This window comes from Miniopterus natalensis, chromosome 3, assembly GCF_054644295.1.
Source record: "Miniopterus natalensis isolate mMinNat1 chromosome 3, mMinNat1.hap1, whole genome shotgun sequence".
NCBI lineage: Eukaryota > Metazoa > Chordata > Mammalia > Chiroptera > Miniopteridae > Miniopterus > Miniopterus natalensis.
The window spans coordinates 38,706,945-38,734,856 of record NC_142083.1 but is presented as its reverse complement, the minus strand read 5'-3'; the positions used below and the strand labels follow the sequence as shown (position 1 = coordinate 38,734,856).

At 40.3% G+C, this 27,912-nt stretch overlaps 1 protein-coding gene across 1 annotated transcript in view; it reads right to left on the bottom strand.

Annotated features, from left to right (window-relative positions):
- The window catches only part of IQGAP2 (IQ motif containing GTPase activating protein 2), a 249,363-nt gene that overhangs the window by 41,771 nt on the left and 179,680 nt on the right, over nucleotides 1-27,912 (bottom strand). The window contains exons 14-20 of the mRNA XM_016205232.2: nucleotides 26,724-26,808; nucleotides 18,848-19,015; nucleotides 14,516-14,658; nucleotides 12,551-12,721; nucleotides 2,888-2,971; nucleotides 1,699-1,770; nucleotides 967-1,036 (exon numbers count right to left, since the gene is read on the bottom strand). Of these exons, the coding sequence (XP_016060718.2) occupies nucleotides 967-1,036; nucleotides 1,699-1,770; nucleotides 2,888-2,971; nucleotides 12,551-12,721; nucleotides 14,516-14,658; nucleotides 18,848-19,015; nucleotides 26,724-26,808 (793 nt within the window). The remainder of the gene's footprint in view (nucleotides 1-966; nucleotides 1,037-1,698; nucleotides 1,771-2,887; nucleotides 2,972-12,550; nucleotides 12,722-14,515; nucleotides 14,659-18,847; nucleotides 19,016-26,723; nucleotides 26,809-27,912) is intronic.

Sequence of the window (27,912 nt, the reverse complement as noted above, 5' to 3'; positions counted from 1 at the left end):
ACTGTGCTAGGAAAATCACTAAACAGTTTTTTCCTTTCCCCCAAAATCAAGAATAAAAAACAAGGCAGAGTTAGAGACAACACAGTGGCCAGTTTCATTACTGAGATACTCAAATAATGACTTCTTTTACCCTCTCAAAGCTATTTTTGAATGATTTAAATAAATTTATTGGCAAGCTCTTCTCGAGTTAATCTAGGACACGTTCTTAAATTTATCACATGTTCTTGTGGTAATTAGAATGTTAAAAATTCAGCACGTAAAAAAAAAATTCAGCATGTAAAGAATGATCTTCACTATGTAAAAATCAGTAAGACACACATGCAGAGTTGAGGTTATAAAGAGATGGTGTAAAATGTGATTGCTACTCCTGGGTGATTTTTTTTCTATTTTGGTTTTTCAAGCTTTTTACAAATGCCTTATACTATTATAAGAAAATATATTTAAAAAACCATAGCTACTATGAAAAGTCCAGAACAAAGTTACAGGAAGATGTTTGTAGATATCTTTGGGAGATGAACACATTTCTCTTTCCTTCTTATTTATATTTCTAAAATTCCTTATAGGAACATGTTTTACTCTTATAGTGGGGTAGTGGGAATCATAGGCGAGCTAATAAACTAAACAGTTGACGTAAGCTTACCTTCTGGCTAACTCTTCTGCATTGTATTCTGGATTCTAGCTCAAATTTAATATAAAAAGATCAGCACTTATGCCAAACCCATTCTTTTTGAAGAAGTTTAATCCACTCCACTTACCCTTTCCACTTACAACAGGAAACCCCTTTTTCTGTCACCCCATGTTCCCTTGTGTACCAGTTCAGAGTCTGGGGCTGGAGGTGACCCAAATCTACTGGACACAATGGGCACTGTGTCCTTGAGCAGTCTCTGCAGTGACTAAGTTGGAAATAACTTGTCCTCGCCTGGTTTACACAGGATTCATACTTTGTGTCTGAACATTCCCACTTACCCAATGTTTTGTAGTCATCTCTAGCTTTGCTTGCTCTCAATAGTGACTGTATTTTCACGATTTCATTTTTCTGCAAAAGAAATGAGACTGGTCATGACCTTCCAGAGTCCCATCTACTCCACTACTTTAGAATTCAGAACTAGTTAAGAACTGACAGTATTTGATGATGGACACTGCTTAGAAATGACAGCATTCTGATGTGCTGGATTCAATGTTTATTTTTCCTTTTTTTTTTTTTAAAGATAGGGTCAGATAAGTTAGCTAAAAGTATAAACAAGATTGTACAGGGGCTGTTTAAATAAAGAGATCTAAAAAGAGAAAATAATTTTACCACCAAAGTTGGATTATCCAATCCATGCTTACATTTCTTTTCTTTAAAGGTCCCGAACAAATTCCCCCTGTGGGCTCTATTTAAATTTCTCAGTTACCAGTTAGAAAAACTGTACAAATAACGGTGGAAAATACTCCTTTAGGATCTTTTCTCTTCAGCATGACTAGCCTGCATCAGTTTGCTCTCACCCATTTTTCCTAGCCAGTCCTGATGGGTCGAGGCTCACTCTGAACACGAGTTCTGAATAAAAACTGTAATTATCACATTGTGTTCGAAAACCTAGTTTTTTCTCCTAGTATTCATTTCTACCATTTAATAGAAATCATTCAAGGGTAACTTTCAACAAAGCATTCGTTTAGTTCGTTCTCAGCCAGGATAAAATCCCCGTGCACATCTCTTACATGGTCTCTGAAATACTGCAGCCGTGAAAGGTGGTTCCTCCGAGCTGTGATCATCCGGAACCATGACTGAATCTAAAAATAAGTTAAATAGAGAAACCAAGGCAATTACCAAACAACTTTAATATCTTTTTATGCAGCCTTTCTAAAAACAGTATTGATATTTTATTTGATAAAAAGGTAAAAATTCACAGCCTGCCAAGTAATAAACATCTAAAGCCTGATCTTCATCTCCTACTTTCACTGCTTTTTCTCTTAAGGGTTCAAAACACGTTACACTTTATGGCGGGGCAGGTAATGTAACTTTGTGTTATTTTGCTTTAATCCCCATAAGTGAAAGCCGGGAGGGCAAGGCATTTTGCTGAAAGTTGCAATGGGTCAGGGAATTAAATTAAAGTCCAACATTTCTTAAATGTATCCAACATACTTACGGTCTTTACAGAAGGTCTCATGAGGGACCAACTGTGAACAAGAGTTTTCTGAGAGAACAGGCCTGTGTCCCATGGTGAGCGCAGGACAACATTGAAGAGCTAATGCACCATGGATCTAGAAAATGTCACTGTCTTCAAAGCTTGGAAGGTCTTGTAAGCTAATCTCATCTGATCCCAATCTCTCCAGCCCCACTATTCTGACTTTCATCACGATTTCCAAATTGTCTATAGGTTCACTTGTGCACAGTCCTCGGGTTTCCAGATCTGAGAGAGTGGTCATCACAGTGCCTTTTCTTTCTCTGAGGTCAGAGCAATCACCTGGTGGAAAGCTGGGTGGGACGGGCTCACCACCCAAAATCAGATCCTAACTTTTGCATTTGCCTTCCTATGAAGGTTCTGTATTGTTAAGTTGGAGCATTCTAAATATTATTAGCAAATATAAGAGAAGCATGAAATAAAGTTAGGTTTCTGCCAGGCTTTAAATAATCAATTTGGACTTTCTAGAGAAAGAGCATTTGCTGGTTACAAAGCATTTCACATATGATTCTCAAACCCACATAAAGGACCGAGCCAGTTACAGTGTAGTGGACTTGTTTATGGATGATCAGCTAAGTGAGTAGTGGAGTGGGGCTCAAACCCAGGACTTGCTCCTGACTTCAAGGCTCATACTTACTCTTTCCATAGTCTGCCTTCCACAAGCAAAACTAAACAATGGGACAAGTGTAAGTCAAGTACTTGATAAGGTGGGAAAGGATGTTTACCTTCACAATGGAGGGAATATGGTCATTGAATGTTTGCCGCCTGCTGGTATATAACATCCGTTGTTTATGTCCCTTCCAAAAAGCCTGTGGAAAACAGCGAGCTACAGAATTAATGATGTACAACAGTTTTCCAGTTTATTTCAGAAAGCGCGAGAACAGAGGGTATCTCCAGACAGAGTTGGAATGCTGTCAGGGACGCCCCATACCGGATCTCATCTGGACGCTATTCCTGGGGTGCACAGCACCAGCTCACAGCTGAGGCTTGTCTCTAGCTTGGGAAGCCCAGTTTCCCATCCAAAAGCTTCACTTTACCACGGCCCTGGGTGACAAGCATAATAAAACAGGGTTGCCCCAGAACATGTAAATAGATTAACTGGGTGCGGGTATTTTTTGGTAACAACATAGATGCTTCGAAATAATGACTAACATAAGTATCATCTTGACTCCAACAAGTGAGCCACTGTGGCCCACACCGGCACGGAGAGAACTGAGCAATATAAATTTAAAGTTAGCCTTTTGCCTAGTGTTTCTAGTTTTCAATATATCTAGCCCAAGGAAATACAACCAGCTGTGTAGAAAAACTGTATGAATTTTTGTTGCATTACTTGTAAAAACACATACATGTACAGAGCAGAGTGTTTACAAAGAGAAGAAGTTAGATACAGTGTTTACAAATAGAGGAACAGTTAGATACATTGTTTACAAATAGAGGAACAGTTAGATACACTGTTTACAAATAGAGGAACAGTTAGATACATTGTTTACAAATAGAGGAACAGTTAGATACACTGTGACTGCACTCATACGGAGGGATGTCCCGCAGCAGTTACCAAGGATAAGGGAAGACACGCATACACTGCCTTGGAAATGTTCTGTATCTTGAGAAATAGGAAACTCTCCAAGATATACTAAGAGAAGGGGGAAATGTAGCTTACCATACACACTATGATACAGCATGCTGACAAAAAAGGGAAAACATAAAACTAACATATTTCTATGCAAACAATCTGTACTCAATGCCTAGGGGATTTATTAGGATATACAACAGAGAAAGGGCACAAAGTAAAACGTGCCCATGTACCTATCCTTACTTCGATCCAGTGATCCTCCAAAGGCATTCGCAAGTTTTCATGCATACATATATGCTCTACTGTTGTACACAAAAATCTAAACACATAAATATGTATATGTGTTTATGTACCCTTCAATTTTGACATGGGAACTGATCTTATATCAAGGTTTGCTTTATTTTCCCTCTAAATTATACATAGCATTGATATTATTTCATATAAAAAACACAGGTCCTCCCCATTGTTTTTTAATGACCACACAGCATTCTGTAGGGTAGATTTACTATAACTTAATACTACTCCCTCTGTGGGTAGGCATTAAGTTATCATTTTTGCAGTAAATAATTTTGTACACACATTACGATGTATTTTTTATAAATGTTTCCATAAAGTAATATATAGAGAATTACTGGGCCAATAGTTGGTTTTTAAAATTGATCGTTACTATCAGGTTGCCTAGAGTAGATGACAGAGACCTCTTTCTCAAGTGTCCCACTGAACAGGTGTAAAAAAAAAAGCCTGATGATATCCAAACTGATGCATGAAAGCTGCTGCCTCATTTATCTATATCTATATCTATATATCTCTATCTCTATCTACCAACCTCCAGCAGTGTGGAAAGCTTACCTGCCTTCACATACCTTTCCTTTCGCCCATTTATCATACACTTGTCTTAAATATCTCCTCCCCATACATTTAGAATCAAATTCAATAATTTTTGCTATAATTTTTGCTTCAACCGTCAAACATAACAAAAAATTCAATTAGAAAAGGAAAATGTATTTCCCATATTTTTAGTCTTTGGGTTGTCTGTTTTTCCTTCCTGGTGTTCCAGAATCCCATCGCTTATCATTTCCTCTTTTGTTTCGAGAACTTCCTTAGCCTTTCTCATAGCCTGCCGGTGACATGTCCTCGTAGTTTTTCGTCACCTGAGAACACTTTGATTCCCCTTCATTCCTAGAGGATTTGTTGCTGGATAAAGCACTCTCTGTCCACGGCTCTTTCCTTTCAGCACTTGGGAAGCGCTGTGACTCCCCCTCCTGGTCCCCAGAGGCAGTTACACAAAGTCGGTCATGAGAACGGCTTCCCCCTATAGATAAGCTATCATTTCTATCTCGTTTTCAAGATTTTTTTTTCTTTTGTTTCCAGAAGTTTGTGTTTGTAATTGCTTATTATAACATTTTATGGTGGCTGCTTTAAATCTTTGTCTGATAATTATAACATCTTTCTCATGACTGTTGACGTTATCTTTTTAAAGTTGTGATTTGCTTGGTACTGAAAATGTTGATTGCTGATTCAAACTTGGATAACTTGGATAGTAAGGGATGAGACTCTGGATTTTATTTAATCTTTCTGTTTCAGGTGGCTTTCCCTGACATGTCCGGGCAAGGGAAGGGGCTGGGACGCTGCCTTATTACTGGCAAGTAGGGGTAGAAGTCTCGTTTATTCATCTGACTTCTGATCCCGAGGAGCATGGATGGGTTCCTCATTGCTGCTGAGTTGGGGGGAGCTCCAACTACCCATCAGACCCTGGCTGGGAGGTTAGGAGTACCCCCTTATTATTTCCCACGACTGCAACTGACACCAGGAGGTAGTGTGTGTGTATATGTGCGTGTCCTCATGACTACCGGATGGTGATCAGAGTCCTGACTCTCTCCATGCTTTTTTCATCACAACCCAGCAGGGCGAGGAGTGACACTGTCAGTGGGCATGGAAATCCAGGCTCGGCAGGTGTCTGGGTGCCTTGCCATAATCTACCAGCGTGGAGCCCAGGCTCCCTACTTGGCCTTTGCTGGCATGAGTGGTGTGGGACCACAGGGCTTTTTTTGTTTTGTTTGTGGTGTTTTGCTAGAGTGGTTACTGTCTGAAAGCTTTCTCTCTTGCTGGACTGTCCCTTTCCTGGTCCTTTGGCTACAGACAGCAGGCTTTTGTTGGAGTTTTGCTTTGCTTTTTCCCCCTGTACAGATTGGCATTTCTGAGTTGTCAGCCTCTTCAATAGTAAGTCTGAGATATCTAAGGCTAAAAGAAAACCAGGCCACTTATCATTGGATGTCATTCTTGGGTCTTAAGTTTCCCAGCCAATCTGTCTTTTTTCTCTCCACCTTAAGAGTGTTATGTTTATTTAGATATAATGTCTGGGGCATTTAGCTGTACTTGGAGCAAGAGAGAAAGTACCTGTATTCTGTCTTCCCAGATGTGAGAATTAAGCCCAAATTATTTTTAAGTCCCTACTGCCTTATAGTTTTCTATGTTGGTAAGGACATATAAATTTATTCCTTAACAGATTACAAAACTTTAAAAAATCTGAAGTGTAAAAAGTAGTTATGATTCAAGAGAGGCACTTAAAAACTATTAAAACTAGAGTTCTGCAAGGTGACTATATTCAGTTATAAAATGAATATATAAACTTGACAGATTTTCTATATGACAAAAATAAAATAAAGATGACATTCAAAATAGCCAAAAAATTTACATACGTGGAGAAATCTTAACAAGAAATATGAAAGAATAAAATTCTAATACTATAGTGTAAGACAGATTAATAAATGGAGAGATACATTGGTGTCTGATCTGGAAAATTCATTATTGCAAAGATGCAAATCTCCTTAAATAAACTAAAACTTCACCAAATCCTAACAGAAAATTAAGGACTGGATTTAGAACTTTATCAAATGCCTTTGCACTAGCTACTGAAATGAACACAAGGTTTCTCTCCTTTACGCTATTATGATGATGAATTATACAGGAAGCTAAGTATCCGAGGGTTTATACTCACTGTGGAGTGAGCTTCATCCACAGTGCTTCTCACACTTTAATGTGTATACAAAATCATCTGAGGATCTCTTTAAAATGCAGATTAAGATTCAGTAGGTCTGGGCGGGGTGCTGGTATAGGTTCCATACTTTGAGTATAAACAAGTTTTGATTGATCACCTATTTAGGAAATGCCACCATCGACTCTGTCAGTGTGGCATTCCTGAGGGGACAGGAGAAACTGCTCTCTGATGTTACAAACAACTGCAGGTCACCAGATTCCATGACAGTCTAGTAACACCTGTTGATGGGTCTGAAGGGTGATTCATATGTCTTTGTGAGCAACACTTTTAATTTTTTTTTTTTTTTTAATATATCTTTATTGATTTCAGAGAGAGGAAAGGAGAGGGAGAGAGAGAGATAGAAACATCAATGATGAGAGAGTCATTGATCGAGCCCGCAACCGGGCCTGTGCCCTGACCGGGAATCGAACCCCGATCGTCTGGATCCTAGGTCAAAGCTCAACCACTAAGCCACGCCCGGCCGGGCGTGAGCAACACTTTTAAAGTACAGAAGTGCAAATACACAAACATACATTATATATCCCATTCCTTGACCCCAACTGAAAGGCAAACAAGATACTGGGATTAGCTCAAGTTCTCCCTCTGCTTTTCTAGAATTGTCCAAACTTCGGGAGCACTGTTCATCTCTGCTAGCTCAGATTCACGGGCACGCGGGATTAGCAATCTGCCACGGTAACAGACGACCCGGTGCTGAAGCGTTCCTGCACTGGTGGCGTTAGCACTCAGGTCCGTTTTGTTCTCTTTTAAAATGTACTAAGAGTTCAAAGCTCACCAACAGTATTTTCCTTGCGATTTCATTTTGTTTCATCTCTTTATTGATTAGTTTTTTCTGGAATCCTTCTATATTTGTGACTATTTTATTGTTGCCTTTCCAAACCAAGGGGACTTGGCTGGGTATAGAATTTTTGGTTGGTAGGTGCAGAACACATGCTTCTTATTTGTCAAAATTCTACAGTCTCCTTTTACAGTCTAAGTTTTAGTTCCATCAGAGCTGGTTTTTCTTGTTCTGTGCTAACAACAAAATTCCTATGCAAGGCTATAAGATTGTGGCTTTTCCAATTAGAGGCTGTTTATTAAAAACAATTATGGGTATAAAGTTGGAAGGAAGGCACTATTGATGAAAATGCAAAAGGAGACAAAATTATCAACCATAAAGCCATTTAGAAACAGCTTTTTATAGACAATTAGAGACAGAAGGCATTTACAAAAATATCTATCTCCTTCTTGACCAGAATGAGAACTTGTGGGAAATTTTATTACAGCAATCTTTTTTTGGTTGTTACCATAAGTATATTTCCTGTGTAATGCATCTGTAACAAAGGAGTCTTTCTAGCCCTCAGAGGTTACTCCGCTGTTTTATGGATTGTAACTGTCCATCTTTAGAAAACCTGCCTTGCTAAAGTTGGTAACTGGGCACCCAGGACAGTAATATTCAGATTACCAACTCCAACTTTTGAAGCACAAATTCTTGTGCAATCTCTGTTAGCCAAGGAAGCCCTAAATATTTACCTCTTTCCCCTCTCAGCTTAAAGGTAAAAATTCAGCGATCTATAGAGTAGTCAGTTACATTAAAGCAATGTGAGGAAGGACGAGCACATCACAGAGTCTTCAAGTCCCCAGACTCTGCCATTGATCCTGGCCACGTGAAGATGCTCCAGGAAAGCTTGTTTCCTTTTCCTTGCCCGGAGGCTTGTGACACTCTCTGACCTGAAGTTCAATGATTTAATAATTCCCAGGGCTAAGTTTTGGTATCTGTCACTACTGTTTTTTTCTCCTCAGAAGTGGCATTCCAGCTTCCTTCAGTTGAAGAAAGTGCCACACCAACCATCTCAGTGCTGGCTCTCCGTCACCTGTTCTCTGAGTCGTCATCTCTGCCGCCTCATCATTTCTAACACTTACTGAGCACTGAGGAGCCACACACGGGGCAAAACCTGTTATGGGAATTATCCCATTTAATCTTCACAGCCCTGTAATAAAATGGGTGATACCATTTTCAGGTGAGAAAATGTATTTCAAATCACCTATTCTTTCCTCAGGCTTTTATGTGATTTCTCTCAAGCTTGCCATGTGTTTCCATTATCTCCAGGGTCAGTTCTTCATTCTGCAGTTCTAAGTTCACTTATGGTCTATGATGCCATTATTTCTCTTCCTCTCTTTAGCTATCAGTTATCTTTTGAAAGCACAAAGCAGTATCAGTATAAAAATTTCTTCTGTCTCCTAGAATAAGAATATCCTTAAATGTTTACTTCATTTATATTTTATAATGTATATTCGTTTTTCTTTTTTTGATATAAAATTTTTTTTGGTGATTTTTTTTCTGGTTCATTCATTCTTAAATGTAGGCAGTTTTACCAGAGCCTTCTTACTGATAAAAAATAATATGGTTATTTCTCTGTCACTGCTCTCAAGATTCTCTGCAGTGAGAGAGAAATGACACCTTACTTATCCGGGAGAAATAACACAAACAACAGTGGATTTCTTATTAGACACCTTCGAGGTAAGAAGTGGCACAATATTTTTCAAATGCTTGAAAAAAAACTGTCAACTCACAATCCAGCAGAATTTGTCACTAGCAGGCTTATGTTAAAAGAATGTTCTCTAAACAAAGTAAATGATAAAGGAAGGCATTTTAGAACATCAGGAAGGGAGAAAAATATACAGTAAGGAAAATACATTGGTGAACACAACAGACTCTCCCTTTCCTCTTGGGTTTTCTACATTATGTTTGATTATTGAAGCAAAAATTATAAAATTGTGTGATGTGGTTCTAAATAAATATGCAGGAAATACATACAATTTTATTACACAGGAGGAAGGAGAGAGGAGTAACGGGACATAAAGGAAGGTACGATTTCTGCACTCACTCCCACTGATCAAATGATAACCCCCGTAGACTGTGATTATACACATACATATAAAATCTATCATAGTTACACAACCACCACTAACAAAGCTACACAAAAAATTCACCCAAAAACATTATAACTAAATTAGAATGGAATTAAAAATATGCTTACATTTAGTAACCCACAGGAAGGCAGGAAAAAGAAAACAGAAAAAAAAGCCAGAACAATATGTATATATTAGAAAATGGGAAAAATTTCAAATCACTAATCTTGGTTCCCCCTCAAGAACTAGAAAAAACAGGAGCAAAATAAACCTAAAGCAAATAGATGAAAAAAAGAATAAAAACAGTAGCAGAAATCGATGACACTGAAAATAGCTAAATACGGAATATCGATGAAACAAAGATCTAGTTTTTCGAAAACATCTGTAAAATTGACAAACATCTTGCAAGACAGAGACAAAAAGAAGATACAATAGAGTAAAATCATAAGGAATCTTACCAATGAGTATGGAAACAAAAATCTTACATAAAACATTAGGAAAGTATTATATAAACTCTATGTACTTTTATTATTTATTTATTTAAAAAAATATATCTTTATTCATTTCAGAGAGAGGAAGGTAGAGGGAGAGAGAGAAACATCAATGATGAGAGTCGTCACTGACCGGTTGCCTTCTGCACGCCCCCCTGCTGGGCATCGACCCTCGATCTCCTGGATCCTAGGTCCATGCTCAACTGCTGAGCCACGCCCAGCTGAGCTCTATGTACTTTTATACACACACACACACACACATATAATGCACATTTGATGTGTTTGAATGTGTGCATGCACAAAGATTTATAGATGTAAACCATTTTTGACACATTTCATATTCCTTTTTCAATTTAAAAAGAAATTCAACAAACTAAAAATAAATGGATACTCTTAACCTTAATCTTTAGAAAAAGATTATCTCATAAAAATTATAATATTATATCTAACGGTGAAAGGAAAGAATCATTCCCTTTAAAATCTGAACGAAACAAGGATGTCCATTATTTGAAATAAAAAAAAGGAGAGAAAGAAAAAGCCCAAAATGGCTATCTAGATTCTTCTTGACTTGCCATGTTTACTTGGACACCTTCTGATTTGTTCCATAAGCACTTGAGATAAAGGCTTAGCTACAGATGACATGTATTCCCTGTACCAGTATTCAGCCTCTTGGGAGGGAGCTGAGAGTGGGAGGGTGGTGGAGCTGGAGTGTCCTTGTGCTCAGCCAGGGGGTTTCTCTCTGAATTTGTTCAGACTACTGGTCTGGGCTGATCCATCCAGCTGGGAATGTTGAGCTGTTCTACGGAGGGAAGTCTTCAGATTTCAGATCATTTCCCCAATTCAGGGTCAATCAGCCACTTTGGCAAGAAGCGAGATTAGCATGATCCCCCTTGGGTTCACGCCCTTCAGATCTGCGGGTCAGCAGGTTTCCCCGGACTACATATTCATCTCCAGTCTGCGGCGTGCCTTCGGACTCACCCCTCCTTGTTAGAAACTGGTCAGAAGGGTGGAGAAAGGCAGGGCAGGGCGGCGTCCCACTCGACGGCCTCTTCCATCCTGCCGCCTCAGCTGAGGTGGAGGGACAGGGCTTCCGGCGGTGGTTCTGCCCTTCCCCAGTCCTCTCCTCCAGCCCGGGCTCTAACATCAGATGGTTTTATATGGGGGGCTCTTCAGAATCTCTTCCAGCTGCAGCACTGCTCCCTGCCTCAAGACCAGGAGCTTAGGGTTGGTCCAAAGTGCGCCGCATCAGCTGACGCTTTTTGAGTTTTGTACAGAATTAGAGCCTTATCATCAGTACAGATGCTCCTATTTTTATGCTTTTGTCCACTTTCTGTGTGGTTTGCCTACCATTTGTTTAAAGAAGGAACAAACTGGAAAACTTATTGAAAAATAAGAAAAATCCTTTTGAGTGTCAGGTTTATAAGAGAAATTTCTTTAAAACAATTAATCATTTCTGCCTTCTAACATCTTAAGCTCTGACAAATTCACACATTCAACCACCTATCATATATATGCAAGACACTGAGTACAAAAGTTTTAAAGACTCGTTTTCTGTCCTGAAAGACATTATAGTTAGATGGGGGAAGCAGATAAGTACACCAAAGATCACAAAAGAGAAGCTATTCAACTAAAACACTTTCACGTTAGGAAAGTCCATAGTTATTGGCCAAAGTAAAAACGCACCAGCCTCTGTCCATCAACAACAGTATCACTTTGGATGCAACACAAAGGACAAATGCAAACACACAGCTGATGGAAGCCAGCCCGGAGGCTGGCAGAGGATGCTAGGGGGACACGGGGAGAAGCATCTAGATCTGGCCGGGTCCTCTCCCGCCAGCCAGAAGCTCAGACAAGTCACATAAGCGTAAGAACTCACAACAAAAAAGTTGGACTAAGGATTTTCCTGCAGACATAAATGAAGAGTGACAGATTGTACAAGGGAGAGGACACGCTTAGAGATACTAAATCCATTTCATTAGCTCTGTTCTTTCAGATGCCACTCAACATCCACTAAAAAACCAATTCATAAAGAACCTGAGTCAGAAAGTAGGTGACACAAGGAGATCCAGCTGTTTAGAGAAATATAATTTCATATCTGACCTGAGGTTTTCTCTGGTCTGACTAGGTTGGTGGCAGGTGAACTGTGGGATCCAGTGCCCCTGAATACTCTCTGGAAGACCACAGGTGAAAAATCACTGACATCCTTCCCATCTTAGAACCTTAATAAAGCACACTCAGGGGCACCGAGTAAGGAAAAGATCTGTAGTTAGACTTGTTTGTTAGAATGCTGGTAGCTGACTGTCCTATTATCAAATAAAACATTTCTCATGGGGCATGACAGTTTGCTGCGATTAGTGGTGGTAGGTGAGTCACATACCTGTATTTTGACCACATGCTCTTCCTGTCCATACAAAAATGATTTCCTAGCTTCGTGTTCTTCCCTAAGGAGGGGTCCTGAGCTTGTGGCTTGAAAGCGAAGACACAACTCTGGGGAAGCAGACCACAACTTCTCCCGAATGTAACCTGCCGTGACTTCCTCAACAATGTCCTGGCAAGAGACATTTCTCATGGTTACACTTCACACATCGGGTGAAAGCGGCACACACAACAGCTTCTGAACATTGCATGTTTCAGAAAAGGACATGGACAGCAACTTCTGACTTGGTTTTAGACAGATCTGACCAGAGCCGGGGAATGAACTGGCTTAGCTTTCTAGCGACACGACCTTGGAATCCTCTCAACGCTGTGCTGCGGCGGAAAGACCGTGGCTGCATGGCCGCAGGATCTGGAGCAGAGAGGTACGGACGATGCGAGCCCTTGCCAGGCATGAGGCCCGAGCTCCACGAGGATAAAGGGACAGGGATGATTACGGCAAGAATATGAACCATCTCCTCTCTCCCTCGAGCTGCCAAGGGGAAGACTGCAGCGCCCATGAGGTCCTCAGGCTTCTCTGCTGCTTTTCTTGCCCAGGAAAGAGAAGGAAGACTCCTGAGATGTCTTGAGGAAATCTCAAATATGGGAGAAAATAAAAGACTGGGGGTAGAGAGAAAGAGGGTGGGGGAGGAAAGACAAGCCCCATCACGGGCAGACAGGGAAAACCTAGAAAAAAGAAGGGGGACTGTGAGACGTCCTCGCATGGACTGCGGCTGCACTTTTGTTCTCTGAGAGACGCCAGCAAAGGTTGGACTCACTTCTACGGCCAATGCCTCTCACTCAGTGTGGCTGAAATCAGTGGGCGGTTAATTTAAAAAACTTGAAAGTGGAATCATATAAAAGATGCATAAATACCTTTAAGAAAAGACAAATATGTGCATTCATTGAATAAAATGAGTAATTCCTGATTGTTTAGGAGAATAAAATTTATAGTGTAGGTTAATAATCCTAACAGACTGATGCTGTTTCACAAAGGTATACCCGGGGCACCTCGGTGCCACATGCGCAGTTGCAGGCTCTGAATTTTAACCCTTCGATGCTGCTTCTTCATGGTTTTGATGTATCTTCTCAATTATAGCATATGGGTTTTTAATATTGGCCACAATTTCATTTTTTCAACAACACAGCACTAGCAATTCATTGCCACAATGCCATTTTCCTGTAAACTGTGGGGACTTTGAGCATTTGAAATTAGATAATAAACTGTGTTCTTCACTATCTTCTTGTCAGTCAGGATTTCTGGTGGCCTTGTCAGTCCTGGGTCACAGTTTTCTCTGAGTTTTAGTAAACACAGTATGGTGATTCTGTCCACAAAACTGTTATACTGCAATCTCTTTGGTGCTGTGACTTTGAACAAATCTGTAAGCTCTACATTTGTGAATTCTACTTATGTGTTTTTTTCAAAATGGAACTCAATTATTCTCAGTATTTTCTCTTTAAATATACTACAATGCCTAGATTAAACAGCAATTTTCACATCTTTTAGGTCCAACTTTTGGGCTCAAGCAAGTCCAAAGTAATCTTGGTGGACATTCCTTCAAGAGCATTTCCCTCAGGGAAGCATTACTCACTTTTTAAAGGATCTATATATCTGTGTTGTCGCCTGAGAGGGGGAAAGAAATAGACACTGGAATATTGACAACCAAGGAATTACCACTAATTGAGCTTTTGTGTCAAGGAAAAGCTTTCTCTCCTGCTCTGTTTGGTGGTGTTATGCCACCATGGGAAAAACTCTAAAAGTTAATAACCACGCAGCCACATCCCACTGTAGTTCATGAAGACTTTGCTCCACATCCAGCCTTCAAAGAAATCAATCAGTTCCTCCCATCACATCCACGATTCAAAAATAGAAAAACAATCACACTTATCTTTATATAGTACAGTTTTCCACCAAACACCAATCGCCTACCTCAATTTCTTTTTCCATGAGCCATGATTCTTTAGGCAGGCAAGATTCAGGTGTGACCCAGGAACTCTCTTCTGAATTGACATTGTAGTAGTAATCATATTTCTCCCGCAGTGTGAGGTGGAGCCAAGGACCTTCAGAAGACACTGCAGAAAAAAGTATGTTACATTCTAGAGAGAAAAACTGAACCCTTCGACATTAACGTTGTTTCCTCAACGAAGATGCTTCTCATCAAGCATTCAGACAGTCTATGTTAAAATCAGTTAGAAATGACTTACTAAAATAGAATGAATGCTGTGTGTTCAGTGGCAGCTCTCTGCTAAACCAAAGATTAAGGAGGAGAGACTGATGTATAATGCTAGCTTTGGATCCCAAGCTTTTCATGAGGATGATGGGAGTCACAAACGGCCAACAAGAGGGACAAGCAAACAAGGGATGCATGTCCCAGGTAAAGGTGAACAGCACCACAGTAGACAGAGGAGACCCATGAGCAATAATCCTCTTGGCTTAGGAAGCCTTCCTGCAACTTTTCTGAGAAGGGCCCAGCTAGGACCGTCACCCATTATCTAAGGAGGGCCAATGATCCACATTAAACCAAAGTGGAAGTGACTCATCTTTTCCTGCGACTTCATCCAAGGTGCAAAATGGCATCTGCAAACACTAAGGTCACTAAGTAAGGAGAAGGAAATTCTGGTTCCTCTGACTCACCTTGCTCTACACAACCACACAGAATGAGGGGAAAAATGACCTAATTTGGGGGTAAGGATGTACTAGGAAAAATTGATGGCAGTCATGGCTTAAAGTGGTCAAGAAAAATATCTCCTTTTCACCAATCCACAGGCTACACACTTCCTATTTAGAAATCTGCTTATTTTACTGAACAGGTCAAGTTTCCTACCCCAGATCAGAGAGCTAAAAACAACAATAAAAATAAAATTTAAAAAGCTCTGATCTAGCCTTAGCTGGTTTGGCTCAGTGGTTGGAGTGTCAGCCTGCGGACTAAAGGGTCCCGGCTTCAATTCTGGCCAAGGGCACGCACCTTGTTGCAGACTCGATCCCCGGCCTGCTTGGCACTCAAGCAGGAGGCAACCAATCGATGTGTGTCTCTCTCACATTGATGTTTCTATCTCCTCTCTCCTTCCACTATCTCTGAAAGCAATGGAAAAAATAGCCTCAGGTGAGGATTAAAAAACCCCAAAGCGCTGGCCTAGACCAAGCTAAGCCAACTGCTGCCAAGTGAGCATTAGACTAATTGCCTTTAAAGGTAATTCAAAGTTCAAGTGAATTTTCACATATAATATTTAAATGGATTCTTAATTAAATAATTAAGCAGAGGTAACTTTAAGGCCCTTTATTATACATTGATTTTTTAGTTGGTTTTAAGGGGCTCTCAATTGTTCTTTTTGTCAATGCCCAAGAAGAGATGTAGCTCTTTTCAAAGGGGCAGTCAGACAGCTGTTATCTGTTTAGGAGTGCTGGTGTCCTCAAAAATATATTGTAGTCAAATGAGGATGATGATCACAGCAATCATTTTTTCAGTTACCAACAGCTGTCAGAGTCACAAATGCTTTCAAAAGAATAAACGTTATTTTTAAGGCAAGTCTTCCACTGGGAGGGGAAGAAGGTAAATGGAAGTGGAAAACGGCAGATACCTTCCCTTATCTGCGTAAGGACTGAGAAGTAATGTCTTAGTTGGTGCTAGAAAGCTTTATTGGGGTTGAGATGATATCAGTGGATAATAGGAAAAGAGAATTGTTATCATTTTCAAATCAAGCTTGAATTTGCAGTCAGAGGAGAGGCTGAGGAGGATGTCTCCAGCCCGGGGTCCAAGTATTTTTCCTATAAAATGTAGCTGGTTTGCTGCTTAAGAGATTAATTATGGACCTTTGAGAAAACCATAGAAGGCTCCAGTTAGTTAAGAGGTGGTAAGCATTCCAAAAGGAGGCACACTTTCTAAATATCTTCTAGACAAAATTATACCTATATAGAAGAGCTAAACTGAGCTGTAAGCGTCAGTGATCTACCTAAAGGTGGACACTTCAGTTTGGGAAAGAACTGATATCCTAGAACCGGGAATGAAAGAGCCAAGAATCATCCCATTCATCTCCCCAAAACAATGTTCAAAGCTTTATCTGGGGTTGGCAAACTTTTTCTATAAAGGGCCAGAGAGTAAATATTTTCAGCTTTGTGGGTTATATAGGTCTCTGATACAACTACTCAACTCTGCCACTGCAGCATGAGAGCTGCTGTAGACAATATATAAATTAATGAGTGTGGCTGGGTTCCAATAAAACTTGATTTGCAAAAACAGGTGGTGGCCCAAGGAATCCACTAAAAAACTATTAGAATAAATGAGTTCAGCAAAGTTGTACAAGATAAAAATACAAAAATCAATTGTATGAAAATGTGCCCATGCAAAAACTTCTATATAAATGGTCACAGAAGCATTATTCAGAATAGCCAAAAATGGGGGGGAAATCCAAATTCCATTGACTGATGAATGGATCAACACAATGTGGCATATCCATACAATGGAATAGTATCAGTCATGAAATGAACTTTGAAAATATTATGCTTAGTAAAAGAAACCAGGCATAGCATGATTCCATTTATATGAAATGTCCAGAACAGGTGAAATCATAGACAAAAAGTAGATTAGTGGTTGTCTGGGGCTGGGGGTGGGTTTTGTTTGGTGCAATGAAAATATTCTGGAATTAACTAGTGGTGTTGGCTATACAAGTTTCGAATATACTAAAAACTTCTGAATTGCACACCTTAGGAGAATGAATTTTACAGTATGTAAATTATGTTGCAATAAAAAAATCATTGTATTTCTATATATTAGCAATAAGCAGCTCCAAAATGAAATTAAGAAAACATTAATAAAAGCATCAAAAATAAATATATAGGAACAAATTTAACAAAAAAAATGCAAGCCTTATACACTTAAAGCTACAAGGCACTGTTGAAAGAATTAAAGAAGACGTAAATAAAAGGAAAGATACTGCATGTCCATGGATCAGAAGAGTGAGTATTGTTAAGATGGTGATACTCCTCAGATTGACCTACAGATTCAACACAATCCCTAACAAAGTCCCAGCTGTCCTTTTAAAAAGTTTTTTGGATAAGAAATGAATCCAAGTTACCTTCTAGGTTTCTGAACTGGGTATTGGGGGATATCTTGACTCCATTCACCCAAAACACAGCACACAGGAAAAGGGGCATGCAAGTTTAAGGGAGAGAAGATAAACTAATTTTGGACCAGGATGGACTTGAAATGATGATGGGTTCTAGGAACGCAATCACTTAATTAATACCGTTGTCTTTCCCATGAAGGATGAGGCAGGGGACACTACAGTAACTCCTGATGGAGAGATGTGAAAAGGAGAGAGGGGCTCGAAAGTGACTAGATGTCACAAGAGTGGCCAATAGCCCTCACATTTCATTAACAGGAAATTTGCTGAACTGAAGGATGACATCTCCACGTTGGAAATACATCAAACGTTTAAAAATAAATACACAGGGTACTACTGAACACTTCCAGTTGAACTAAAAACATGTTTTTCCTCAAGTTTCACTTCTAAGGCCATATACTGTCACAGCGGTTTTCTAAAGGTGAGAAGCACTATGGACATGACCTATGACCTACACTGTGGTGCCAATAAACACCAGCCTCGGAGTCAGGAGACACCGGGACCCTGGTCATGAGGACACAGAAGGCGCTCAACAAAAATCCACTGAAGAAATGGCAGATTAGCTCCGTCAGAAATTTATCACCTTGGGTTTGTCATTTTCTTCTTCTGTCTAAAACATCATGAGTATGAGTTCCCGTGAAAAAATGATTATCAAACTCATGCTCTCAAAGATACTTTCCAGAGCTAATACTGCATGATCTGCCGCTGGACTGAAGAGGCATGTACGGATCTATCCCTTAGAGACCAATTCACTGCACTTTATTCCATATTTTCAAAATTACTCTTTACCCCTACTAAATATTGTACAATCATGTATCATTTGTTTCAAAAAGGAGAGAGAGAAATAGTAATGTAAAAATCGGTTTCTATCTGGAAGAATGGATCAAGAAGCAAGACCTATATAAAGTGTCCTTAATATTGTATTTTCTTGAGTCTATGATGCCGCCAGGCACACACACCAAGTTTTCTAAAACACACACAAAAAAATCTAAATGATTTCCTTTGCCGTAGATGATAAAAATCGTTTTAGAAATGTTAATTTGAGCAATATTTGTCTTAAAATTAAGAAGCTACAATACCACAGAAACTATCATATTCAAACTATCATATTTAGTTTGTGCTAAAAGACAAAAATACTTACCATGTCTAGATTTTTCCTCCTTTGCCTTTGCAAGGGCATCATAGTACTTGTCAGCACATTCGGGGATGACATCATTTACATTATTAACGGAAGACTTCAAGACAGACAAAATATCACTTGTCTTTTCTTTCTCCAAACACTGATTAACATCAACGACCAGTGTAACCCCTGGATAATAACAAAAAAATGTTTCCGTTAATGGTTACCTTCTACCTACCCTGGAGGAATGTAAAGATATCATTCGACCTCTGAGGAACGCACTGCTATCAAACCTTATTACCCTGAGAATACAACCACAGACGCCCGAGTCACCAACTCCCCCACCAGTTTAGGCTGTAAGAATTGGGCCCCACAGGCCTGACCGGAGTGGTTCAGGTGGCTGGAGCGTCGGCCCGGGCTTGATTCCCCATCAGGGTTTCAGGTTCACTCCCTGTGTGGGAGGCAACCAATCAATGAGGTTTCTCTTCCTCCCTTCCCCTCTCTCTGAAAATCAATGAACATGTCCTGGGAGAGGATTAAGAAGAAGAAAAAAAGAACCCACAGAGCATGGCCTGTTAAAAATCACAGTATTTCCTGGTTACTCGTGTGAGGTAGGCAAGGCCCTCATTTTGCTCACTATGATAATCTTTGAAATTGGGTGAACATACACCAACAGACATGGGTCATTAACCAGTATTTGAGGCTGGCTTTACAAAGACCTGTATTTATTTTAGAGCAAGTAAAACGCTGTTTAAGCTATGGGAATCCTAACAGTCTCTGTATGGTGCAAGTATACTGCCAAGATTGTCATTAGAACCAAAAAATGTTCTAGAAAGGCAACAGGCACAGCTAGTGAATATATGCAATGGAGTCCAGAAACTTAATTCTGGAACCAGTTTAGACCTATAAAGCATTTTATCCTATTTCAAATTTCTGCCTCTCCCCTAAATAAGACCACACTGCACTCTTGGTTGCCTGAAGAAAGTTAACATGGTGAATTCTTTAAAAAAAATTTTTTTTAATTTATTGATTAGAGAGAGGAAGGGAGGGGGGAGAGAGAGAAGGGAGAGAGAAACATTGATTTGCTGTTCTACGTGCTGATGCATTTATTGATTGCATTCTGTATGTGCCCTGACCAGAGGCTGAACCGGCAACCTTGGTGTATCGGGACGACACTCTAACCAACTGAGCTACCGGGCCAGAGCAACAAGGTCAATTCTTTATTGTCCACTTTAGTTCCAGATAAGAAGATTCTGGCTCAACCAAATGAACTATTTTTTTTTTATAACCTGTAAATGCAGTTAGAAATGTAGAACAAAAAAATGGAAGAAACTAGTTTAAAATGCTTTTTAGGTGAAAAATGATCTTGATGAGAAGAGGAGATACTTTTTTTTTTTCTTTTTTAAAACGCACACACATCAAACTCTACCATACAAATGCTAAACGGTATATGCTGTTGTTATCAAATTATGTCCACATGTGCACAGAACCATAAAGGCTGAGGGGCAGGAAAAACAGAGTCAACTTTCAGCAGCCTGCAGTCAAAGACATACAAATCTGGAGGAGCGTGGGAAGAAGAGGGGAGAACTTCTGTGGCAAACTCCAACTCCTGCCGAACAAACGGTAGAGCAGGATGTTCCTGTGCTGTAGTTAACAGGAATGGGTGCACTGTCCCCTCTCCTCTCCTCTAGGAAGTCTTTGTAGGATGAGAAAAATGCAGTGCTGGTGTTTGAGAAGTTTGTGGTCTGAGAGAAGCAGAAAGAACAAGTCAATGACGAAGAATCTGTACACGAATTACATCTGATAGCTTCATCCAACCCAGCAAAATGCCATTTTCTTTGAAAGACGAGTATTAAAGCCATACATTCCTTGTATATAGTAATGTGCTTTGAGTGTTTATGTTCAAGGAGTGGGTCCACAGGTTAACTCTCCAGCTAACTGAAGCTTTCTTCTCATCAGAACCATTTCCTATGAAAATCTAATCCCTGGAGAAAACCTTAATAGAACAGTCTCTACCCTGCTCATCATTTCACCCACAGTCCCTGGTACACAAAAGGTGCTTAATGTTTGCTGGGAGCTATCAGAAGAGTCCCTCAAGTCATCAAAGTTGTACTGTACTATCGTATGGTGAGTGATACTTGCAAGGACTATGGAGGTATTTGGGCTTCTTTGCTCCTGCACTAAATGGCCTCAAATCCCCATGTTTTCTAGTTTTTCCCTTTAGTGTCGCTGTCAGCTATCACTTCAAGGTGTTGTATGTGTGCCCACAGAGGGAATCCTGAACACTTAAATGCTTGGTAATTAATTCATGGTTTCTGATGTGCTCTGAGTTGGGAAGAGAAAACAACTGAACGTATTAGCATTATGCCTGAGATAAGAACAGGCTGAAAGTGTTCGTCCAAGAGGTCCCCATGGAGTCGAGTACATCAGTTCCAGTGCACAGGCTTCTTGACATCTATTTTGATTGCCTTTTGGCTTAATCTGTGGGTTGTGGTTAAGTTCTAGACAGCTGAGGATGTCAGGTAAAAGATCTCCATTAAGTTGGGTATATTTCTGCTACAAAACAATTAAACTTCCTATAAATCATCTAAGACATCCAAAAACGTGTTTGCTCTACATCTTAAACCACATACCAGCAGGCTCTCTCTAAGACATGTATTCTCGAAAAAGATGTGATATAACCCCCAGCGGGACAAAAATTGTTTTTTTGAGGAAGGGGGTAAAAAAATCTTTTAATGTATAAAGCACAGGTCTACATATGGTATATAAACATATACAATATGTCTGTAGTATTAAAGTTTCATGGTGAGAAAAAAAGATCCACATGAGGACCAATTACAGAAAACAATTTTTAGGAAGACTGCTTAATGTGCAATAATGGAAAAGGCTGAGAAACACTGCTCTAAGGAGTCAAAAGTAGAGACAAACCTACTTTAAGAAAGCAGATGCTTCATTGAAAATGAACACTGGGCCAAAATGAAGGAGACTTGAGTTCCTCTGCCCTTTTAAGTCTTGCCTGTGGTAAAATACATGAGCCAACACATTTTCTTTGATCAAATTATCTGGGAGTGGGATTTATGCTTACGACATGTGACCAGAATCTGTTCTAAGTCTTCATGCAAAGGATAAAAAATGCTTTTAAAGGTGAGATTAAATTCCTGTTAAGAAATGAAAATTCTCATCTCAGTGTCAAAACATACATCAGTTTTATCTTCAGAACATCTCTTTGTTCTTATACAGCATAGAAGAAACTTTATCAACTCTTCCGGGGGATGGGACAGAGGTAGGAGGTAGGATTTTAAATGCACGTGCAGAGTACAAAATCACACACTGAGGACACTTCCTACTTTCATAGTCAATATATAGATCCATGAGTCTCATGTAAAAAACAGACCAACATTTGCAGGCCAAATGTAAGAACACAGAATAAAAGGAATAAAAGAGAAAAATGTAACCCTTTTAGGCTACTTGGGTGCCTGTATTATAATCTAACTTCTTGAAAGGCTTTCTTCAAACTACATTGTATTCAGTTTTATATTTAAATTTAAATCGCATCTCAATTTCATTTTCTTTTTCTTAAGGATTGGAGTGCCGGAATGAAAAGATTTCAAAGATCCTAAGGGTATAAAAGTTCAGGTTGGAGAAATACACATATTTTTCCTGGCTAAGGAAATAAAAACCAGATGTTCCTTGCAGTTTCTTCCAAAGCTTAAAAGCGTATCTCTAGAGTAAAAGTAAGGTACCTCAATAGAAATCTATGACCTGATAGGAGAAATTCTAGTTATCTCATGAATGAACAGCTTAATGAACCAAACTTAGGAATCTTATTTTAATTTATGTAGGTTATTCATATATGTAAAGAGATAGTATATCAATCTTAAAGCTATTTAAAAGATTTATTTATTTATACTTTTATTTTTTTAAGTTTATCTTTATTGTTGAAAGTATTACAGGTATCCCATTCCCCACCCCGACCTCCTTCACCTCAATTCCACCCCTTCCCCAGGCCTTCACCCCATTATTGTCTGTGTCCATGGATTATGCACATACACATATAACTTCTTTGGTTAATCTCTTCCCACCTCCCACCCCATTCCCTCTTCTCTCTGAGATACGACTGTCCATTGCATGCGCCAATATCTCTGGGTCTATTTTGTCAGATTCTTTTGTTCATTAGTTCTTTATTAAAGAAGATCCTTCAACATTTCATGTAATACTGGTTTGGTGGTAATGAACTTTAGTTTTTTCTTATCTGTGAAGCTCTTTATCTGACCTTCAGTTCTAAATGATAGCTTTACTGGGTAGAGTCATCTTGGTTGTAGGTTCTTGCTTTTCATCACTTTGAATATTTCCTGCCACTCCCTTCTGGCCTGCAAGGTTTCTGTTGAGATATCAGCTGCCAGTTATATGGGGCTCCCATGTAGGTAACTAACTGCTTTTCTCTTGCTGCTTTTAAGATTCTCTCTTTGTCTTTAACCTTTGCCATTTTAATTATGATGTGTCTTGCTGTGGGCCTCTTTGGGTTCATCTTGTTTGGGACTCTCTGTGCTTCCTGGACTTTAAGTCTATTTCTTTCACCAGGTAAGGGAAATTTTCTGTAATTATTTTTTCAAATAGGTTTTCAACTTCTTGCTCTCTTTCTTCTCTTTCTGACACCCCCATAATGCAAATGTTGGGCCGCTTGACGTTGCCCCAGACTCCTTATACTATCTTCATATTTCTGGATTCTTTTTTCTTTTTGCTCTTCTGGTTGGGTGCTTTTGGCTTCCTCATGTTCCAAATTGCTGATTTGATTCTCAGTGTCCTCTACTCTACTGTTGATTCCCTGTAAATTATTCTTCATTTCAATTCCTGTAGCCTTCATTTTTGACTGGTACTTTATTACGTCATTGCCAATACGTCATCACTAGTTTCCTTGATAGTCTTACTAAGATCCTTGAGCATCCTTATAACTATTATTTTGAACTCTGTATCTAGTACCTTGCTTGGCTCTATTTCACTTAGTTCCTTTTCTAGAGATTTCTTCTGTTCTTTCCTTTGTGACATGTTTCTTTGACTCTGCATTTTGGCTGCTTCCTGGTGTTTGTGTCTATGTATTAGGTAGAGCTGCTATGTCTCCTGGAATTTGTAGAGTGGCTTTGTGTAGTAAGTGTCCTGCAGGGTCCAGTGGCTCAGGTCTCCCCAGTCACCTGAGCTGGGCCTTCTAGGTGATCCCCTGTGTGGGCTGTGTGCACTGTCCTGCTGTAGTTGAGCTTTGGTTCCTACTGGCATCACTGGGAGGAACTGACCCCCAGGCCAATAGGCAGAGGATCAGCTATAGCCAAAGAGCTGCTGTGCTGGAGATACCCCTATGGAGCAGGATTTACTTCAGTGGGGCTTTGGTGTTCACTGAGTCCGCCCCTTGAGTGTGTCACTCGTGGATATGGTAGGGTTGTAATCTAGCATGGTTGAAGCTGACCACCGGGTGGACTGCCTCTGGGGCCTCCTGGGATGTGAAAAGTCAGTCCCTGTGTGTGCCCTGCCCAGGGCCACCCAGCATGAACTACACAGCAAACAGTAAATGGCTACTACCTGTGCTGGGCTTGGAGGTGTCCAGGAGAGGCCAAGCTATGAACCAATGCAGGCTGCTGCTAGTCCCAAGCCTGGGGCCACTTACTGAGAGGTATGGGGCATGCTGAGGCTAGCTGCTGCTTGTTTGAGAGATTTTAGGAAATTCCTAAACATGAGGCTGGAAAGGCCACTTGCATAGAGAAGCCACTGGAAATGGCTTGGATGAGTTTGCAAGCAGGGAGGGGTGGGGCCTCCGGGAATCACCAGGGTGGGGCGAAAAGTGTGAGTCAGGTGCAGGACATTCAGAGAAGGCACCAGCCTGCCAGCTCTGTGCCAGAAGGGCTTGTAAAAACGAGCCATAGCCTCTGCCAGCCCTTTTGTCTGGGAGAAAGCTGGCCCTCCACCTCTCGCCCTGATTCCAGGCAGGTTAGTTTCTCCCTAAATGTCCCAGGTTCCTTTCAAGCTGCTGCCCAGGGCTGGGGCTCAAAGGGAGCGCATCTGAGTGAGTCCGTGCATGGGCCCTTTAAGAGGAGCTTCCTGGGACTCCAGCAGCCTCCAAGACCCTCAGCCACATCCCTGCTGGTTTTTACAGCCTGAAGGTTTGTTTGGAGACTTCTCTTCCCGGCCCTGGAGCCCTGGGCTGCGGGAGCGATGTGGGGCTGGGACCCTTCACTCCTCCAGGAAACCTCCACTGCCAAGATGTCCCTCCTGGGTTTAAACCACGGCACCAGGGGTGGGTCCCTGACCTCATCTCTGATTCAGCCCCAATCTGCCCGCATCTCCGCCCCTCCTACCGGTCTCGATGCTTCTTCAGTTCTCTTGTTGTAGGGCTCTGTGCAGTTGTTTCAGTAGGCTCTGAGCGATGGTTGTCCTGTATTTTGGTTGTAATTTTGATACGGCTGTGGGAGGCGGCAGGAACATGGTTACCTACATCACCACCTTGTTGTCTCTATCTTGAAGCTATTTTAGATTGCCATGTGAATTTTCATACTATTCCTCTATGAAAACAGAGGCTTAGCATTAAAAAAAAAAAAAAAAAAAGTTCTCATTTGAGCCAATGTGGGGATTCTGCCAGTTGCTGAGTGTGTCTATTCCAATTATGCATCTGTACCTGGGGGAAAAAATCCCAGGATGGGTTTGGGGATCCACTGGGTTCACTGTGAGACATACCTAAGCTGAAAGTCCACTGATCACCTGGCCTCCACAAGCCGTTACTCTGACTGGTTGCACCACAGTGACATTTTAGGTCTCCTGGAATTAGCATCACTTCTAAGCCAGGGTTCAGTAATCCCTGAAAAGTCTAATTATGTTCTTTCCCCCAGCACAGTCACCATGCCAAAAGACCACAGATCTCTTGGAGGAAAGCCTGGGAGAAAGATGAGCAGTATAAAAATGTGTTAGTGTAGCAGAGTGCTTTTTCACTGGGACCCCGCCTTCCCTTTTCTCAAGGGGTTCTGGTCTGTAAACTGGCTCAAGGCTGGGAATTGACTAGGTGGCCACGACTTTCTGTTTCTACAATTCAAGTTATACTTCTATTCCCTTGACCTAGAACTCTTCTTCAGCTTGTATAAATAAGAATTTAGTAGACTGTCTATTTCACTTCTAGGAGCACCATGCTCGATTAGCCAATTCCATAGGTTTCTGTGAGTGAGACTGCTCTGATGACTGCTTTGACTCTGCTGTCCATTGTAATAATTACTTCCACTTGTCTTTCGGTGATTAAATGCTGCCTCTGCCAGCCTCCCTACAGATTTTGGACTTGCCAGCCTCTCCCTAATTGCATGAGACAATTCCTAAAAATAAATCTCCCTCTTTCTCTCTCCATGTATGTATGGGTAGTATAGATAGATGTATATATACAAAATATATACTTTCCAGAGAAACAGATCTATCATCTATCTATCTTTGTAGTTCTGTTTTTTCCCAGAGAAAAATATTTATGTAGTTTTTTCTCTGAAAAACCCCAACTATGAAAAACATGAAAGAGAGGATATTTTGCTTAATATTTGTTAAGCAAAATCGGCTAGTTTTCTAAGGATTAAGATTAAAAAGGACTTGATTAAGCTATACATTTGAGAGTTTAGAAACCATTTTTTGCTTTCTGGGTTTTAATTGGCCACATTCTCAGATTTTGCTGGAGACAACACCCTGTCATTGAAAACAGTGCAACCAACGAATCCTATCGTATAAATATGCATTCAAGAACTCAAATCGACAGGAGAGTCCAAATCTTTTCAGAAATTAAAAATTACATATTTTTAAAAAATTATGAATAAAAATGAAAATTAGAAGCGTAACCAGATACAAGCAAGGCAAGTTGGGACAGCAAGAGAAGGAGAGGGCTTACACTGCTTTGCTTTGTCCTTGTCCATGTTGGCCTCATAGACGGCTTGCTGAATCTCATCCAGCCAAAGGATTTTAGAAGCAGGGTCCTGGGGTATGTCATAGAATAAAAGAAAGAACAGTGAATGATGATGAAACAGAATTAATAACTACTTTTAAGGAACCATTTTTAATAATTCCCACAAGCTCTTATTTAGCAACTAGCAAGTTCTGCCATACACTCTACAAGATACTAATGAAACAGACCCCCAATACAGCCACTTCTCCCTTCTCGCCTGCCACCCCTTTAGTCCAGCCCAACAGCATCTCTCAACTGAACAGGTGCCCTGGTCTCCTATTTGCTTTTGTTGTTTTCAGGTTTGCCCTCTTCACAGTGGTCTTCCACGGAGAACCAGATAATCTCTTCAAAATGGGCATCTCCTTACACCACTCCTTGGCGTAAACTCTTCTAAAGTCTTTCCCCTGAAGTTGGGGAAAAGCAAAACTCCCTTCCCATGGACCGTGGGGATCTAATGATCTGGCTTTACCTCACACTCTTCTATTCCCTGTTCCAGACCTTCAACCAGCCTCCCTCAGATCACAACATTCTGCCCCAGCTACCTGACTGTGATTCTTTCTTTTCATTCGGGTCTTAACTCAACTGCCACCTCCTCCTCCAAAAAAGACTTCTCTGGCTACCCCTGCCAAATCCTCTCTCCTCCAGTCAGTAACTGTGGTTCCCAAGGTGGCCCAGAATGCCATGGGATACTTTAAATTCAAGGCAAACACAATGACACCAACATTGATCAGATACAGAGACAAAAATAAAAAACATTAAAAAAAAAATCAAACAAAAACATAGTGATTGCCCTCAAGGAGCTAACAGTTAAGTAGAAGAGACAGATACATAAAAAAATAATTATAATACACAGTGATTAGGGCATCAGCTGTAGAAACACAATCTGGAAAGAGCCAAGATGGGATTAACTTAAAGTAAGTAGGGGGGTTGAGTTACAGGAGGAGAAAAGATTAAGTTAAGAATAGTTTCAGAAAGGAAGTGATAGTAGCAATAAAAGGTACTGAATTCTCTTTAGCATCTTTTTACCTTTGGGATGATCTTATGCTCTTGCTACAAATGCAGCACTGGGGTATATAATTAACAGGGACTGCAGACAGCAACTGCATTTTACATAAACTTGTCCCAGATCGCAAGT